The sequence below is a fragment of the Brachycentrus maculatus genome, unplaced genomic scaffold (assembly GCF_059751285.1).
Source record: "Brachycentrus maculatus isolate JH-2025_06_01 unplaced genomic scaffold, ASM5975128v1 h1tg000806l, whole genome shotgun sequence".
NCBI classification, from domain to species: Eukaryota; Metazoa; Arthropoda; class Insecta; order Trichoptera; family Brachycentridae; genus Brachycentrus; species Brachycentrus maculatus.
Genome location: NW_028281534.1, coordinates 32587 through 53220, shown reverse-complemented (window position 1 = coordinate 53220; position 20634 = coordinate 32587). Strand labels below are relative to the sequence as shown.

At 31.5% G+C, this 20634-nt stretch overlaps 1 protein-coding gene across 1 annotated transcript in view; it reads right to left on the bottom strand.

The window, feature by feature from the left end:
* The window catches only part of LOC148300172 (suppressor of lurcher protein 1-like), a 136107-nt gene that overhangs the window by 98957 nt on the left and 16516 nt on the right, over positions 1–20634 (bottom strand). The window contains exon 3 of the mRNA XM_088275149.1: positions 1810–1990. Within this exon, the coding sequence (XP_088131275.1) occupies positions 1810–1990 (181 nt within the window). The remainder of the gene's footprint in view (positions 1–1809; positions 1991–20634) is intronic.

Sequence of the window (20634 nt, the reverse complement as noted above, 5' to 3'; positions counted from 1 at the left end):
GAAGATGTCATTAGGTGGGGAAGGCAACGAAGGAGACAATGGTATGCGCATGTGAGAAGAATGGAACCATCCAGACTCCCCCACGTCGCGCTGTACGGCCAACCCCATGATAGACGACTCCCGGGCAGACCGAAGAGACCAAAGAGATGGGTTGATAGCTGGAAATCGACGTCGCAGGAGGCTAATCCCAAAAATAGGCCGCAAGGCCTATAATAAGAAGAAGAAGAAGAAGAAGGGATAACACTCTCCTTATCGTTCATCGTTTACATTATGAATACCACTTAAAAACACTACCTCATGACTTATGGTTTCACACTATATCATCAATATCTTCAATAAAGGTTCTCTATTAATAAAAACACTACTAATTTCAACAATATATGGCGTTGAACAAGTTGTATGTGAAAGAGGGTTCAAATAAAGCATAAATATACCATTGTGAGTTTGAATAGTTAAACTTCCTTTTTCCTTTGCCCTCATTATAATCATCTTTTGTAATTTATGTTTATTAAATGTTAATTTGAAATTTATGTTTTTTAATGTTCAAGTACTATCTACCCTCTGATTGCAAACAGCTATATATGGTATTAAACGTTTTGATCAATATAACAATTCTGTTTTTAGTTGGTTGGATGATATTGATTTTAAGCAATAAGCTCGCCAATGTACTTATTTATTTTCTGTACGTGAAGTTTAAAAAAATAAACAAATAAATAGTGAAGCAGTCAATTATGGGGAGAATGGTGAATGTTACACGTGTATAAAGTGATTACTCAACTAGTTTATGACATATCGTAATCCCTATAAATACTCAGACATTCATTGTTAATATATCGATAAAATAATTTAAAAGTTATATATATATATATATATATATATATATATATATATATATATATATATATATATATATATATATATATATATATATATATATATATATATATATATATATATATATATATATATATTTATATATATATATTTATATATATATATATATATATATATATATATATATATATATATATATATATATATATATATATATATATATATATATATATATATATATATATATGTATATTTATATTTATATTTATATGTATATATATATATATATATATAAATATATATATATATATATAAACAAATATATATATACATATATATATATATATATATATATATATATATATATATATATATATATATATATATATATATATATATATATATATATATATATATATATATATATATATATATATATATATATATATATATGTATATATATATATTTATATATATATATGTATATATATTTAATATTTAAATAGCCATTCACTGGGTTTTAACCTACTAGAAGTTCCGCGCTCTTTGCCGTCTGTCTGGGAGAACATAACAATAAGTCGCTCACTCTTTTCAAGAACGTCATAAATCCAAAAACTTGATTTTTCAGGAGAACGTTTTTAAAGTTTAAGAATATAATACAATGTATTAAAAATACATGTCAGGCCACTTATTGAACTTTTTACTGTGCAACAGATGTTTTTAGTTAAAACCTGAAAGTTTTTTCTCCATTTGAAAAATATTTATATATTTAAAAAATAATTAAACAGTACCTTTTCGTCAAAATGCAAGAACAACACTTTCTGCCCTGTAGCGGGTAAATATCAAGTTAAAAATATGACTCTTTTGCTGGGATATAGTAAATTTTCTGGGCATTCCGAAAACATGCACAACTGAAAATTTACGATTTTTGATTTATGACGTTCTTGAAATGAGTGAGCGCTGTATGGTACTCACTCCATGTGGGTTTTGTGGACATCAAAGTCAGCGAAGGTTAGCTCCACGATCTGGTCCGGGCCAGCTATGAAGGTATAGAGCAGGCAGTCTATTCCCCGAGGGTAGCTCTTGGGGTAGTCGGGGCTGCTGAACGTTCCGCGGTCCTTGCCGTACGTCTGGGAGAACACCAGACAGGTGCAGCCTGAGAACAACAAAATAAAATAAAATACAGGATCATAAAATATTTTAATTAAGAAACCTATAGTGAAAATAATAACCTATAAGAAACAAGAGAATCAAGAATATTGCATTGAGATGATTTGGGCATGTAGATCAAATTAAAGTAGAAAGAAAAGTAATACAAATTTAAGGAAAAATGTATTGTAGTTGGAAATAAGAGCAAAGGAAAACAGAGGAAAACTTGACATTATCAATCATTTCAAATTCTTGGAAGTGCATATATTTTTTTCATAAGGGACTAATGCGGGTTAAAAAATGAGGTAAAAAGCCTTTTTCTTAAAAACTACACATAAAAGTAAAAGTTTAAGAGTCGGAATGTATGAGGATATGCAGAAATGTGGAGGTGAATATTGTTTGCAAAAATAGATTGGTGTGGCGTTCTACTCTCTCTCCTTACTCGTATGGGGAAGCGGAGTGATGGTTAGTTAGTTTAATATTTGATAATGATAATAAAATTTTATTATTACCTCACATTTTAACCCTCATTTGTTTTACTTTTGAAAAAAAGGTTTAAGAAATGCGAAACCTTAATGTTTTAAAATTAAGAACGATATATGTAGGTCAAGTGCCCCAATCACTATCAAGCTGGGTAAATATGAAAATAGAAGGGTCTTAAGGGACATTCATAACAGACACACAGAGTTGCTAAAAATAAAATACATTGACCATTAAGCTATAGGATTTAGGAAGGAAGATGTGGGGAATGCGATAGTGGTATAATTAAAGGCATAAATGGTTAAAAGGGTTGTTTGCTTTCGGCTGGCATAATACCTACATTAAGGATCATAATCAAGGATATCAGCAGTATCTTTGTGGAAATTCGGGAATGCGAAAACAGGATCGTACCTATCTCGTAATAAATTATATCTAACCGCTTTAGTGCTGAGATTTTTTCTTATCCGTGTGCTAAAATTGCTGATGGTTTTTTTGTTGTGCAAATTGCCTTTGTAAAAACACAAAATTGTAGTTTAAAGAGCTATCAGTAAGTATTTTTTATGAAATTCATTAATTGATTTGATATCATTTTGTGGTAATACATTTTTAAAACCAATTTTACTTAGTAAATGCCACAATTTTTTAAAAATCTATTGTGTTTCGATTAATTCCGCATAATTTTTAAGCATCGTAATGTTTGACGGTGTGATCAATATGGTAAATGCTAAAGATTTTGAGAAATAGTGATATTTACCACGTGAATTTTATATATAAGTATGAATATTTTTTATGAATATAATGATTTACTATTCTTTATAAGTTTTTATCTTTCTTAGTTGGTCAAAGTACATGTCTAGTTAACAGAGGATCACGATTTCGAATCTCGTTGGGTGCTAAATATAACTTTAAACTTTTACGATAACTAACATATAATGGTTCCTATGATACAATACTTAAAGTCTTTAAATTAAATTAATTTTTGTCAGAAAAAATATATACAGTCATGATTTTCAACCCTTGTCTATATAAAATTTGTGGATATAAAATTTTGTCTAGCTTCACACCAGTCAAATGTCCATAAATTGTATACAATCATACCTAAAGCCATAACTTACAAGTAATTATTTTTATAATACAATACTTAAACTCATTCAATTTTAATACATTTTGTCAAAAAACTTTTAAAAAAATCATGTTTTTTTAACTCCGCTCTTGTTGTGTACATAACATAGAAGTTTATCTAGCCTCACACCAGTCTGATGATGTCGATAACGCAGGAACCCGGTTGCTGGTCAAATAAAATTCATGTGGAAACAAAGTTGTTATTTTATTGTATAAAATGCAGATCCATTGTCAGTACAAAAATTAAATATTAGTTATGTTTTAAGTACGGGTCGAATCAAGAGATTGAGCTTTTGCGACTCAAACCACGGGATTAAAACCAACTGTAAGGATGTCCAGTATCTTCTATACAAGCTTCAAGGTGTCTAAAGGTCTAGACTCGTACTTGTCTTTCACAAGTAAGACATTGATCTCGGTCCTGACAGGTTGAGTTGCACATGACATTTGTCTTACTGGCGTTAAGTCTTGATTCTAACCGAGCTGATTTGATTAACTAAATGTCAACCATATATTTTACTCCAGATCTTCAACCGATAGTCCATTGTACCAGCAACTTATATTTATTATTTAAAGATACATTTGTTTCTGTATGTGTGTATATAAAGGTGTTCAATTACTTACTAGATAAAATGTGGATGAAGAAATATAAGAATTAATTTACAAATATTTTAGGAATAAAATTTAATACTTGATACTGGCAGAAACATCCATTCACTGGGTGATTGTCAAATAAATAATAAAATTTTATTTTTTATTTTTTATAAAGATTATTTTATATCTCATTTTTATTTCTTTTAAGATAAAAATATGTATGAGCCAGTAAGAAAAAAAAGATCGCGATGACTTAGCCATCTATGGTAAGTTTAATAAAGCTTTTAATATTTATCAGAGACCCTTTTATTAAGATGCATGCAAGATCCGAACTCAGGATTATATTAACACTAGGATACTGGGTGGGATACAGCTGACAATTTGACAATGTATTTAAATATAGATGTGTATACAGTAAAACCCCCTACAAAGTTGAGTCTACCGCACTATCAAAGGGAATATATGAGTGGTAAATTTTTTAAATTGTATTTTTACATTTTAATCAGCGGAAAGGAACGAAATGAGTCATTTAAAATAATAAAACAATAAAAAACATTTTTTATGTTAATAAATTGTGTACCCTGTATTGTATTTATTCATTATTTTCCTGGACTGGTACCTGAAGCGGAGGGCTGATCACCTTTCCTTCATGTGTTAACGATCAAGATAACATTGCGTTTATATGAAGCAGTGCCCTTTGCACCATTGGGGTTCGGATAAGGGTTTATTATTATATATATTATTATTAAATTGTATACATTTATTTAAAGAACAATTTTGAATATATTTAGAGACCCACCAAGCCACCTTGTGTGTCTTGTCGGTGGACGCCTTACAATTTTCCCATTGATAACGCGGTACCTATTTTAGCTCTATAGGGGGGTTAACTATATATTTAAATGTGAGTGTGTGTATGGGAGAAATATTAACATTATACAAAGCGTATAAGAAACACTTTAAAGTGATGGAATAGTTATATCAGAAGGCCGTTACTATAAATACGCAGAGAGTAAACAGCTTGTACGCCCGTTATGGTGGTAGTTGGAGAGTTTTCAGGAGCCGGTGACGCGTGTCTATCCGCGCCTCGCCGCGTCGTTATTTCGTTATTTGCGATAAGGACTTTGACAATAACGCCTGAAATACAGATGTTTACCTTTGCGCGCATAAATAACGGTAAAATATTCCACTCAATACGTCCCGGAAATGGATTTCCATATCATTATTTTTTACCGAATTCTTCTTCCCGGCGCGGAGTTTTTGATATTTCGCAAATGCGCGAGTTTTATTATTTGCGTTTGAAAAAGGATACTGAAATTTTTGCCGTTTTTTTATGTTAAAAAAAAATTACAAACGACTCGAACAAACGTGTCCTAACACGTGCAAATAACAAAGGAATTTTTAGTATTTTTATTTTATTTTGAATAAAAATACTTTAATATTAAACTAAATTTTTAATATTTCATTCTGTCCGCTTCCATGGTGTGTTAGCGTGTTAAACTACCATGCAGGAGGTCTCGGGCTCAATTTTTAGGAGGGGGGGGGTGACTATAAATATTGGTGATTTTACACTCTGAGGTTATTTAATATTACCCTGCACTAGTCTTTTCTCAGGCATCTATTTTTTTTTGAAAATAGATGCCTGAGGCGAATACTGGGTATAAAGTGGTATGACTTCGTCAGGAATGACGATGTGAGGAGAAGAACTCAACAGCCCCTCATACTGGAAGTCCTGAAGAGAAGAAGGTGGACATGGTTGGGACATGTCCTTAGAATGCCACCTGAGGGCATCAACCCCTCATGTCTCTTCTTCCAACCCCGAGGATTCCGGCGCCCCGGAAGGCCGCTGACGACCATTCACCGACTATACTCAGCGGAACTTCGAGACGCCGGACTGACCTGGGAGGAAGCCAAGGAGATGGCGCGTGACAGAGTGACTTGGAGACGACTCGTGTTGGCCATATGCTCCACCTAGGGAGCGAACATGGAAAAAGAAGAAGAAGAAGTCTTTTCAGCGCAGGATTATCTAGCCTTCATGTGAGTAACGAATAAGATAACTCTGCATCAATGTGATGCAGTCCTTTATGCATTTTGTGTTTGAAAACTTATTCTACGGTGCCGTAGAGTACTAAGGTAGGATAGTAAGGTACTAGTACATAGTAAGATACTAAGGTAGGTAAGGTAGTATCTGTTTGTATACTATCGCGTATCACAAGTGTCAAATATATTTGACGTACGAAGCATTTGCAAAAATTATAACATCTATAGATAGAGTGATTACTTCTTTGCTACCCTGTTTCATTTTTTTCGTAGAGTTCTTTTAAAGAGATTTTTTATGTGTATTAACTTTAAAATACAAGTATTGTATCCAATTCTTGAAGAAATCAAAACATTTTTGGTGTAAGAAGTAGTAAAAACATAGTGGAAAAATTGATTTCACTAGAACGGATATGAAAAGTTTTCTAAGGATCGAGCGCGGAGTTCTCTAAACGCAAAATAGCCTGGTTCGTGAACACTCCATTCTTTGCGTCTAAAAGAAAATTTATCTGATTGAAGAAAAGGATCTCATAATGGAATCCTGTGCCTACACAGAACGTAATACTCTTAGCTGATCTTGTCACCAACTTATTGTGTCAAGTGGGTACATGTCCCGAAACTGGGAGGTCCTTTGAATCGAGACAATGCGCCTTGAAGGGTTTCAGCCTACAAACAACCATCCACAGACCGTTCCGAGCAATGCTCCTTAAAAAACGTCTGTGGCTAACGGGTAGCGTGCATAAAAGTTAATATTATATTTTATTTGAAGTTAAAAGCACTTGAAATAATATTAAACCCCCTAGAACTGAGAAGAGGATTTAAATTCCCCGTATTTCAAGCAATTTCATTCATATTTTTTGTAATCATTACTTAGAAATACTTTTCAGAAAGAGTTTATTATTATTATTATTATGAAATATTCAAAAAGTGTGATCATGATTTAATATGCTTTCAAACTATATTAATTAATATGTTTTTTTTTAGTTTTCTAAATGTATGTCAAAAAAAACATTTCCTTTATCTAAAATAAAATTTGAGCCGAATTATACTCTTATGTTTTTACATTAAAAGTCTCTAAGGTTTCGGAAAAAGCTTTCCTATCAATATTTTATTGATATGTTAGCATGGATAGGAAGCAGTTTATTGAGATGAAATAAGTATAGATCAAAACAGGGTTTAAAACCAGATTATCGACTCGTCTATATCTAGAGCAAATTTGAATATATAAGCCTACCGGGCTAAGAATTTGTGGCTCTTACCTCAGAAATACGATTTTCGTAATTTTATCAGCTTTGTTTTCAATAATGGGTAGAATGGTGAAAGTTACATTTTTTTAAAAACGTCACTCAAAATAACCAATGATAGGTCGCAAGCCTGAAAAATTGACAGCTCAATAGACTTATTTTTCTACTAAATGTTTTTTTTGTGATACTTTCTGGTACATTTAAAAAATTCATAAAACAAATCAAACATAAACATTGTTATTTTTTTTGGTATTTTTATCCAACCGGTTTCTAAAAGCACCTTGTCATCTTCAAGGATAAATACGTTTTTCATCTATGTGGAAATATCGTTGAAGATCTTGGAACATATCGGCTGCCTAAACTTAAAACACAGTTAGGGACTTTTTTTACAGTACGTTTTTTTTTGTATTTTGGGACTAAGTTAAATCTACTTAGTCCAAAAATGCAAAAAAATCATACTACAATAAAGTGATATATTGCTTACTGAATTTATTAAACTGAATGTGAGAATCAAATAGTTTCAGAAACCGTGTATTCATGGATTGGGAATCAGTTTACTAAAGATCTTTTGTAAATAAATATGCATGAACCCTGTTAGTTTTGATATGATAGAAACATCAATGGTTTAACGTCGAGTTCCCTAAAGGTTCTTTGTTGAAGGCGCCAATTATTTATTTGTGTTTGAACCCGTTATGCAAAATTTATTCAATTTCCCGGAAAATGGAATCTGATAACATTCAGAGAGAATACACAAGAGTGGGCTCTTAATTATTCATTATGAAACGCCTATTTGACAGACAAAACAGCAACATATTTTCGAAGATATTTTATTTGCAAAGCTAATGATATATCAACAAAATTTTTCTCTTTAACCCCCATATAAAGCATCCTATTACATAAACGAAGTGGTTTTTTTAAATATTTTATTTTAGGTTTTTGCTTAAAAAGGTTACAAAAATATAAAAATGTAATTTATTAGATGGACATTTCGACTTTTAACATATCTTTATATCAGACTATTTCTCTCCAAATAAGAAACTAAACTCTTGCGATTGGAGAAGGACTTACGTTCGTTTTATATAATGTTTACTTTTAAATGATTTAATAGTTTTTTTTGTATTATTTTTTATTTATGTTTTTTTTAAATATATGAATGAGAGGCATTTATATTATAAGCTCTTGTTGGAGTTGTTTGGTATTGCATTTTGCTTTTGTAAAATCGTTTTGATATCTCAACGATAAATTTTTCCTTTGAATAAAATATTTGCAACCCTGTATAAGTTGAAGAATTGCTGTTTTTTTTTTCTTCAAATGGTTTCTTCATAAGGGACTTAGAATGTTAAAACTATTATGTTATATTGATCAATTATAACGTTAAGAGAAGGTGATCAGTCCTTTCCCTTTGATACCAGTTTTAACACGCCTAACTTAGGTTTTTATCGAAAATAAATGTTGGTTCTCGGGTCAACCAAAAACGCATGTGATTAATATTTTGCGTAGTTGTAAGTGTATGAATAGTGCTTTGTTAGTGAAGCGTAGTATTAATTTTAAAATATTAAAATCTTACATTAATTTTTAAAATCTACTAAATTGAATTTGGTTATTAAAAACACATAAAAAAAACTTATTATACTTGTTTCGCCTTGTTATGGCATTATCAAACTACTGTGTGATAGTGCATGTATGTGATATTAAAAAAAGGGGCGATTCTACAAATTGAACACCAAGTCAATGAAAAAAAAGTATTGTTTGCATACAATTTGTCGGCAGTTCTCGTCAGAGCTTCGGGACGCGGATGTAACTTGGGAGGATGCAAGGGAGCTGGCAGCCGACAGAAAAGCCTGGAAACAGTTTGTGGACTCCATATGCTCCAACTAGGGAGCGGATATGGTTTAATAATAATAAATCATTTGCATGCAAATGCAGGTGCAGTCATTGTCCTGACGAAGAGCCGGGAACGTCTCGATTAAAATCCCCAACAATACTTTCATTTTTGTTTAAAAAACAAACATTTCATTCAGCCGTATAATTTATCCTAACATTGTTTAGATTTTGATGACCAATAAACGAAATGTCTAGTTTCACCAAATTTGTAGGGGAAGGTTTAGTAGTTCCCGTTTTATGTCACTCATATTTCAAGTAAACGTCGAATTACCAAAACGATCGGGACATAAAACTCGGTCCGAGTGGATAGACATTTTTGCTCGTTGTTACGAGCGAGGTAAGTATCTATTAACAAAGTTTCCCCGAAACATTGTCGACCAAAACCAACAAGAGTCTTATTAATATTCCCGTCGGGGGAGGGGGGGGCTTGTCAAGGTTAGGGGCTGTAGGATGGGGGAGATTATATAAAAGATCGTGACACGGCTGTTTTTTATCCCCTTGTCGGAGAAATTTATTAAACTTAAAATAAAAGGAGGATGCGAGGATATATTGAAAAGTCATCAGTAACTGTTTTTGTTGAAAAAGTGCCGACGAAGGCATTTACATAAGAATGCTCAAAAGCTTTGCAATTTGATTTGTCTTTTTTAAAAGGGAGTTGCATTTATAACTCACATTGCTTTTTAATTTTTTTTTAATATTATTTTTTGACATCTCATCAAAGATGAAGAAGACTATGGAAGTCTGGGCATTTACGGAGCTGACGAACGTCATAGGCTGGTTTAAGTGATCACTTTACACACGTGTAATATTCACCAATTCTACCCATTATTGACAACCACACTATTCAAATTCTTGGATGTTCTATATTTATGAACCAATTTAGAAACCTTGTTCTTGAATCACTAGAACTTCACATCTATCGGTGAGATGTAAAGAAGCTTTTTACTAAGCAGAAACTCTTATATTAGTATGTGAGGTTCAAATCAATTAATTTTTTTTTTAAATTTAAGTCATGTCACAAACATAATATTTATGATGAGTAATTTCCAGTACTTATTTAAGGATTTAGGTCAAAAAGTACCTACAGATATAACAATATTAAAAAAAACAGTAAAAAAACAGGTAAAAAAATCAAAAAAAGCTTTTAACTGTATCGCGATAATTTTTAACTGTATATAAAGATGTATTTAATAAAAAAAAACGATTATAATAATTTATCCCTAAATAATTGACTAATAATGTAATTAACTTTTTTAAATGAATCAAATTTTAAAAACCACTTTTTTAACATAAGTACACTTTAACCTACCGGTTTCCACAAGAACCTTGTCATCATTAGGGTTTATTAAATTCTAAAACATTAAAATACTCATAATTCCTTACATTACCTTACCAAAAACTTCCTACTGAAGTGTACTAACAATAAAAAAGTGGTTAAAACAAAGTTGTTTAATTTCTTAAAGTTTAAAAAATGTGCCACAAAATATGTGCGAAAAAAATTCAAGAAACAATGTAATAACTCGATTTTTTAATTGCAGTGTTTAATCTATTATATTATCATAGTAAAAAAAGGTTTTTTTCTCAAAAAACATCTCCAAACATATTCTTCCTATTCAAATCCCAAATTACTTGTCAAAATGACATGAGTATTTATTTCGGAAATGTTTGATCATTCTAATTGAATTATTTCTTCAGAGATGGAATACTCCAATTTCCCCGACTTCAAAGTACACTAAAATCTCGAAAGAGGGAGGAGACAGGTATCACCCAAGGTATCTGGTTTCTTCAATTTTATCTCTGAAAAACCTGAAATTCAGGAAAAACCCGAATTTCACGGACACAGAAATGTTTTTGATGAATCTTGGTAATTGACATCGGACGCATTCGGCGTATTCCAATTATATTCACAAAACTTGGCCAATAGAATGATAATTTAAAAACTGCCCTGAAAGGATTTGGACTTCTCCTTTTACCAAATTCGTTTGTCAACAAAACCCAATTTGAGATCAAAGGAAGTTTTTTCGAGCGCATACTAGAAGGTAGATACATCCTGCTTTGTAATTATTTAGGTGACTTTGTTCATTGAAGAAATAATAAATAAAGTGAAAAAAATGAAGAGAAATTTCCATATTATTTTTTGACATCTCATCAAAGATGAAGAAGAATATGGAAGTCTGGGCATTTACGGGGCTTACGACCGTCATAGGCTGGTTTAAGTGATCACTTTACACACGTGTAACATTCACCAATTCTACCCATTATTGACAACCACACTACTCAAATTCTTGGAAGTTCTATATATTTGAACCAATTTAGAAACTTTGTTCATGAATCACTAAAACTTCAATACAGACATCTATTGGTGAGATGTAAAGAAGCTTTTTATTAAGCAGAAACTCTTATATTAGTATGTGAGATCCGAATCCCGGATTATAATCACACACATGAGAAACGCCAGAAAATACCATTTTCATTTTTATTATTAAGCTTATAATTTGACCAGATAATTTATTTACAACATTTTGAGTGTGTCCAAATACTTGTTCACAAAATCTGGATTATCTCCAATTACAGGAGTTATTTTCATATTATTTTTTGACATCTCATCAAATTATGAGATGTCAAAAAATAATATGAAAATAACTCCTGTAATTGGAGATAATCCAGATTTTGTGAACAAGTATTTGGACACACTCAAAATGTTGTAAAGAAATTTCCAATTTATTATATATACGAGTATATATCAGTAGTGTAAAGGCAAAGGGGTAAGTGTGTCAAATTTTCATTTTCTAAGTTTGTTCCACAAAATGTCTAAAATAGTGTATTCCATAATATAGTCAAGGATAAAGCTGTAGTTGCAATACTTATTTAGTTTGATTAAGATATGTGCATATAAAAATACGTAAAACAAATGAGTTATATTATTTCGAGAAATAAAAATACTTTGTGTTCTGATCCACTCACATTTTTACTAACCAACTAGTTTCGGCAACAACCTGTTGCCCTCTTCAGGGTTTAATTTAATACTATTTTTTTTATTTCTCCAAATAATATATCAATATGATCCACAAAGTTAATGCTTTCAATATTCAATACAAATGAGTTATTTAATTTCACAAGATTGTTTTTGCTATCCTGTAAAATTTGGTCTGAGACAAATATAACCCTTTGCCTTTACACTACCGATATATACACAAAACACATTTATTTTATTTTATTATTCAATTTTTTCCACTTTTTGAACCCTTATCTACACCCAATGGTGCACAGGGCACTGCATCGTATTAACGCAGTGCTATCATTTACGTTTCTTACATAGCAGGTGATCGCTCATGCGGTTCAGCGACCAGTCCAGGGTAATATTCAATAAAGAGTTTTAAATCACCAATATTTATTTTCACCCCCCCCCTGGGTATCGAACACGGGACTTCCAGTATGGAAGCCAAATACGCTGATCATAACACCACGAAGGCGGAAAAATTTCATTTATTTGGTTAATTTATTCACGATAATATCAAAACAAACAAATGTCAAAATTGAATTTATTTCGAGACATTTCTACATTTAAAATATCTAAATAAAAGTTACGCTGTTCTTCTATAGTAAAAAGACTAAGTTCTTGTGCTTGGAGAGGGACCTACACTCATTGTTTATACTATATTATGAGTGCTATAATATTTTTTCTGTTTTGTATTTTTCATTTTCATGTATATGTGTGTGTTTTTTTTTTCAGTCAACATGTATAAAAGGCATAAAATGGTCAAATTATAAGCTAAAAATAGTAAAAATGAAAATGATATTCTCTGGCATTTCTCATGTATGTGAGTTTCTGCTTGATAAAAAGCGTCTTTTCATCTCACTAATAGATGTCTCTAGTGAAATTCTAGTGATTCTAGAACACTGTTTTGAAATTGGATCATATATATACTCGTATATGTTTAGAAAATCCAAGAATTTGGGTAGTGTGGTTGTCAATAATGGATGCAATTGGTGAATGTTACACGTGAATAAAGTGATCACTCAAACCAGCCTATGACGGTCGTTAGCCCCGTAAATGCCCAGACTTCCATATTCTATGTTGGGATGTCAAAAAAAACATATTATGCCTTTTCGTTTAATCAATTTTTCATTTATTTTTTTATTTAAATCAATTAATTTTAGCGTTTATGATTACTTATAATCAAATCAGATACTAAGCGTTTTACACAAAAAAGTATTGATTTTTTACAACGCCGACTTTTTAACAAAGGATTATTTCTTTAAAAGCTACTGACGCAGACATTAAAATCTTTCCTCTTTTGTCACGAGCCGGCAAACGCCATAAACCGGTTAAAGTATTATTTCCTTTTGATCTGTGTCCAGAAAAATTAGAATATTACATTTAGGAGGAGAAAATTCACAAATAAATTTGTTTCCCAACAATGGGCCAGCACGAAAGCAAGAAAGAATATCGTTAATTATTGAAGATGTTAATTCAGAAGTCGAGGAGGGAAAAACTTTATGAATGAAAATAAATTCACGACAAAAGAAGTATGTCCCTCAGGAACGGTAAGGGAGGAAGTTAAACTCTTTCAATTTTTTTCTTTTGCGGAGTTTAAATGAATTTCTAGCTAATTTGTAGCATTTCTAGAACATTGTCGCCACATTAAGGGGTAGTTTTTTTTTTAATTAAATGTTTTTTTTTTAAAAATTAATGAATAAATTGTGGTCATTATCAGGGTATTTCACACTTACAGAGAATGCTGCGTCAGAATAGTTGATGTGTACAGTGAACCATTTGAGGTCTCTACTGGGGTGAAGCAAGGATGTGTACTAGTCCCGTTTCTCTTCATCATCATGTTTGACTTCATCCTACGGCCATTCGCCGACTAAACATAGCGGAACATCGAGACGCCGGACTGACCTGGGAGGAAGCCAAGTAAATGGCGCGTGATAGATTGACTTGGAGACGTCTCGTGTTGGCCATATGCTCCACCTAGGGAGCGAACATGGAAAGAAGAAGAAGATAAAAAAGAACAAGAAGAAGAGTTTTTTTGCCTGTTAAAAATGTGGGATTCCTAAATGCAAATAAAAAATTATGTTCATATGTCTCTTAAGAGTACCTCAAGAGCACTTTGAAATAAAATAACGACAATTCATATTATTTTGAAATCTCAATTATGAAGAAGAATATAGAAGTCTGGGAATTTACAGGGCTTACGTCCGTCATAGGCTAGTTTAAAAGATCACTTAACAAACGTGAAATATTCACTAATTTTACCTTTGATTGACACCACACTACTCAAATTCTTGAAACTTCTAAATATATTGATCAAACTCGTAACACAGTTTACGCGATTTCACTAGAGACATCTTTCGTAGGATGAGTTACCGAAATTATCAGCCTACCAGTCTGATGCGATGATTAGAGTAATCAACGCATTTAAACGTTTTCACTAGAGTAAACAACGTTGAAATACGTTCCCAAAGACGAATGCGTGTAAAACCGTTAAATGATAGAAATCAAAATAAAGTCATTAGTTGATATTATAAAACTAACTAACTAATTAACTCAACATCACGCCGCTTCCCCGCAGGGGTAGGCAGAAAGAATGGAATGCCACACTACTCTGTCTTTGCAAACATTCTTCGCCGCTTCCACGTTCATGCATCTCCTTATACATACCCGCCGATTATTACGACTCCTAACCTGACCACTTTCAAGTATTTGGCATACCTGAATGTATCATGTTCTTCTCTCGGTCTTCTTCTGCTCCTTTTTCCAATTACATTCGCCTCATATATTTGTTTTACCGTTCTTTCCTCACTCATTCGTTCTACATGTCCAAACCATCTCAACACACCTTTGTTAATTTTATCGATGATGCTTATCTCAGCTTTGCATTCATTCCTTATTTCATATTTTTCTTATTTCTCTATTTTAAAAATATGATATTATAAAAATATAAAAATATGATAACATGAAAAGTCTACATAAACGTAGAGTAAGTATGATTAGATGAATGGATGTGAAGAAAGCTTTCTATCTTCTCTGCTTATCTCTTCAGGAAAATGGCGTGATAGTAGTAGTTGTAGAAGAAGTTAGTTAATATTTATAATTAAGGCAAACAAATCTTCCTTTGACAACATCTGTGAATTCTCAATGTCAATATTAAAAAATAAACAATTTTCCTCTCAAAAATATATCGACAAAAATGACGTGAATTATAGCGCTTTTAAAGAAATTAATTGATACATTTTTCAGGATTTCGTTTTAAATGTCCTTAATCCCCAGACTTTCGAGTTGCGGATAGATTTATTGACAGCATAAAACAAAAACAAAAAAATCGATTTTTAACTAAAAAAATTATCCTAGAATTCAACATTTAACGTTTTCATAAAAAAGGTTAAGCAAATATATTTTTGATGTTTTAGTTATAGGGATATATTTTTTGCATTTTTATGCATTTAAGATGAAATGTAGCTCAAAGATTTATTTATTTATTACCCAATAAGCTCTAGGCTTGATTTCTGACTAAAATTTTAATGTATTTGATAACCTCATGAATGTCAATATATTTTGAGGCGAATAAACTTGGTCAAAAGAACAAAAGAAGACCATGGAAAACATAGCATGATTAAGTATTTCAAAAACTGGAAAGTGGTTAAGAATAATCGGTAGGTATGTATGAGGAATGCATAAATGTGGAAGAGGCAAAGATTGTTTGTAAAGGCAGAGTGGTGAGCGTTCTATTCTCACGGTGTACCTTTGCGAAAAAGCAGGATGATGGCTACTCAGTTAAAGTACTTAAGTAAAAATAATTGAAAAAATGTTTTAAATGAAAAAACAAAATGTTCATAAATAAAGAAAGTTTTAAGAATATACTTTTAGTACAATTTTCTAGGAATTTAATATGAAGTGTTGTGTCAAGACTATTTACTAAGTATTCCACAAGCTCCAAGATTAATTTCTAACTTGAATTTTAATGTGTTTGATTATGTTATATTGCAACGTATTTAAGAATAATTAAATTAATAAAGACAAACAAATTTCAACATAAATAAGATAGGTATTAAAATATATTTCAGTTCAATTTTCTTGAAATTTACGAAGAAATGTAGAGTGAAGATTGTTTATTTACCACTCCATAAGCTCCAGACTTTAATTCCGATTTAAATTTAAATGTGTTTGATTTTCTTATATAATTATGTATTTGGAATAAAACAGAATTAAAATCATTTCAAAAAATATGTTTTAGAAAATATTGTTGGTTAAATTTGTAGTAGGGATATATTTGAGAACATTTTTTTGTAAATTTAGGTGAAGTATATCATACCGATTGTTTAAGTACACTCAAAAAACTTCAAGCTTAATTTCTGACTTAAGTTTTAATGTGTTTGAGCAAAACAATTCAAAACATATTTCATGGAAATATATATATTTTAATATAAATTCAGTTAAAGGGATAAATTTATGGCTTAATTTACTTTTAACATTAGATGAAGTGTACCGTAACGATTATTTTGTTAGCGCTCAACAAGTACCAGGTTTGATTTCAGACTGAAGGGGGGCGCTGGTCAAAAAAAAGTTAAGAACTTGTGGTGGAGATGAACGCACCCTATTTGTATTGTATATCCCAGTGGTTCCCAAAGTGTGCGTCGCGGTGCCCTGGTGCGCCGTAGAAAGTAAAGAGGGGCGCCGTGAGTCAATCCTCTATCATTATCCGAAACCACAAATATCTCGGGTACCTATAAAGCAACAATTTCTATTTTTAGAGATTGCATCTTTCTACCCAAGTACTATTATTAGATACCTATTTCTTTCAACTGTAATATTTATATATGTAGTTACTATATCTATTTCAAAAAGCTTACTAAAGTAGGGCGCTGAGATAAAATGATAAACTTGTAAGTGCGCCGCGGGCTGAAAAAGGTTAGGAACCTCTGGTACATCCCATATTTTTGATGGAGTAAGTTAATTGTGGAATAAAATGTAGAAAACATATGCATGGGTATTAAGTGTGATATTTCAACAAATATTAATCAAGAAATACGTTTTTATTTATTTATTTATTTATTGAACGGCTAATGCCTTTAACATAATACTTATGTATACAGAATCTTATATAAAAATACACAAATGAATAAACTAATAGAGAAGCAAAAAGTCTTAAACACAAAATTATAATAAAATAACAAATAGTAAGCACTGATAAATACACATCTCCTTCCCACACTATCAGCGAGCAGTGAGAGAGAGTGAAACGCAATGTTTAAATTTATCCATTAAAGCATGGAGAAGAAATGCTGAGAAAGAAGAGACTTCAAGGTGGATAACAATATATTAAATAAATCTATACTTTTAAAAGCATTAGCTGACATGTGAAGCGGCGGAATCGGAGAGAACATGGCATAGTTTGCATTATGCACAAATACTGCGAATATAGATTTTTGCGTAGTACCATATATACTATGAATAAGGATATGTATAGGCGGGTATGTATGAGGAAATGCATGAATGTGGAAGAGGCAAATAATGTTTGCAAAGACAGAGTGGTTTGGCGTTCACCTCTATCTGCTTGTGCCCACGGGGATGCGGCGTGATAATAAGTTTAAAAAAGTTCGGATTTTTTAAAATGACTTATTTTTACCGATGTGGAATAACATCATTAAAAATGACAACCAATTATCTTTAAAAAATTAATGCAATATGAGATAACAAAAATTGAAATGTAACATCGGAATCTCTCCCCTAAAAATATATAGAAAAAAATCTGAATGAATCTCACCGGGTTTTTAGTTTAAGAAAAATATATATACATATTATCGTTCTCAATAAAGTTACACAAGTAACTATATTAGGCAAATGAATAATAGTTACACAAGTGTATAAAATGATCACTTAAGCCAGCCAAATGCCAGGTCACATGCCCTGAGATGTTCAAGCTTCCAAATTTTTTTGTATTAAACAACAAACTTTATAAAATTAAACAACTTTGTTTTAACCACTTTCTTATTATGAGTACACTTTAACCTACCGGTTTCGACAAGAACCTTGTCATCATCAGGGTTTATTAAATTCTAAAACATTAAAAACATTAAAATACTCATAATTAATTACATTCCCTTACCAAAAACTTCCACACACTCCGTGAAAAATCCTAAATGTTATTTTAGTTGTGAATTGCGTTGCAACAACTACCAGTAGGTTAAGTGTGATTATATTAAAAAAGTGGTTAAAACAAAGTTGTTTTATTTTATAAAGTTTATAAAATGTGCCACAAAGTATCTGCGAAAAACATCCATGAAACGGGTGCTTTGCCTAAAGTTGCAAAACCCATAGACCCATTACATTTGTTCGTTGAAAGTGTATTAATACTGAGAAAAATATTTCATCACATCAAAACCAAGAAATAAAGAATTGAAAAATATATTTTCATATGTTTTTTTGCTGTGAATTGTCCATTGTCGCTTCTTTCGCAATACTGACAGCGGTATATTTCTTTAAAAAATTCTGTTTTATTGGAGAAATACCTTGCTTGTATTATATTTCAGGCAAGTACCTACGCAAATTCAATCGAAAATATTTCATCCATAGCAATATTCTTTTCTCGAGTTTCGAAAGATAACGCGCAGGTTTAAAAAAAAACGACGCGAATACATAAATTGTGTGTAATTTCGGTAATTTTAACGATAAAAACGCGCAGAGAAACGTGAGTAACATATGTATTACGGCTGGAGCATATTTCATCGGGAATTTCGGTAAACATTCTTAACGTTTGCCATTTTGAAGGCGATACTGGAGCGCGTCGCTCGAAAATGCCGATGATGTAGCGAATAATGTTTACTTTCTGCCGGCAATGCCTACATAAGCCTAGACGGTGTCGGATTCAATAGTCCGTACGTGATCGAGATGGAATATTAAAAATATTCGGGCCGTTTAGATCTGTTACCGCGGGCAAAGGGTTAACCGCCCAGCTATTCAAAGACCCAACACACGTAAGGGTGGGACCACCAAATTTGTACCATTTTGTTCGTGCAGTAATTAAATCACCCCCGAATAACCTGAGTGGTAAAATAACGACATTTTATATAATTTCATTTGAAGAGGTAAGCATTAAAATTGATTTTCCGGATTCGTATCGCATTTGCCGCAAACCAAGTTGATGCTAACGTAATATGTCAAAATGTTGATAAAAATATTGGAAGTTTAACAGATAAAGAAAATGGTCTAAATAATATAAATCCACCTTCAACCCTTAAAAACTAATCATTCGTCTGGCGGTCTACGTAATTAAAAACGTGAAACTTATCAAAAGAATTTATTAAAAATAGCAACCGGTTACATGACAATTAAGTTTGGTTTTTTAGGAATGAATGTGAGAGATATTTAACAATCTGTTCCGCTCAACTAATACATATCGCTCACTCCTTTCAAGAACGTCATAAATAAAAAATTGTTAATGTTCAGTTGTGCATGTTTTCGAAATTCCCAGAAAATGTACTATATTCCAGCAAAAGAGGCATATTTTTGACTTAATATTTACCCGCTACAGGGCAAAAGTGTTGTTTTTGCATTTTGAAAAAAAAAGGTATTGTTTATTTAAAAAAACTAGTTATTTTTCAAATGGAGAAAAAACCTTAAGGTTAAACGTAAAAAGATCTGTTGCACACTAAAAAGCACAATAAGTGGCTTGATATTAATTTTTAATGAATTATATTATATTTTTAAACCTTAAAAACGTTCTCCTGAAAAATCAAGTTTTTTGATTTATGACGTTCTTGAAAGGAGTGAGCGATATGTTAATATTGTGATCCACAAATGGCATTGTATCTTCAAATTTGTTATCTTGGAATAAAGTATACAAATATAACACTATCTTTATCATCTGCTGTCTATTTTCTGTAATACCAGTTTTAAAAACACTTATTCGTGACTACCGGTTTCGGAAAATCATTCCATCATCAGGTCATCAAAAATGATATTATTAATATTTGACGTTCGTAAATAAATACAATTTTAAAAGAGAGAAAAAAGACAAAATTTAGTATTTTTTTCTCAATTTTTTTATACTAATGTCAAATCGTAATATGTAATTGTATAGAATAAATTCAAAAATATTTGTTACAATTGTTGAAGGTTTTTGTGTTGTATATTTTATGTCTGTCTTCCCGATTCTTACTATCCTACCTGCAGACAAGCCTGGAGTTGAAGAAACATGGAGTTGGCCAAAGAAGGATGAAAGCAGACTGAATGCAGTTGAAATGCGATCTCTCAGAAGAATATGCGACAAAACGATGTGTGATAGATGTTCGA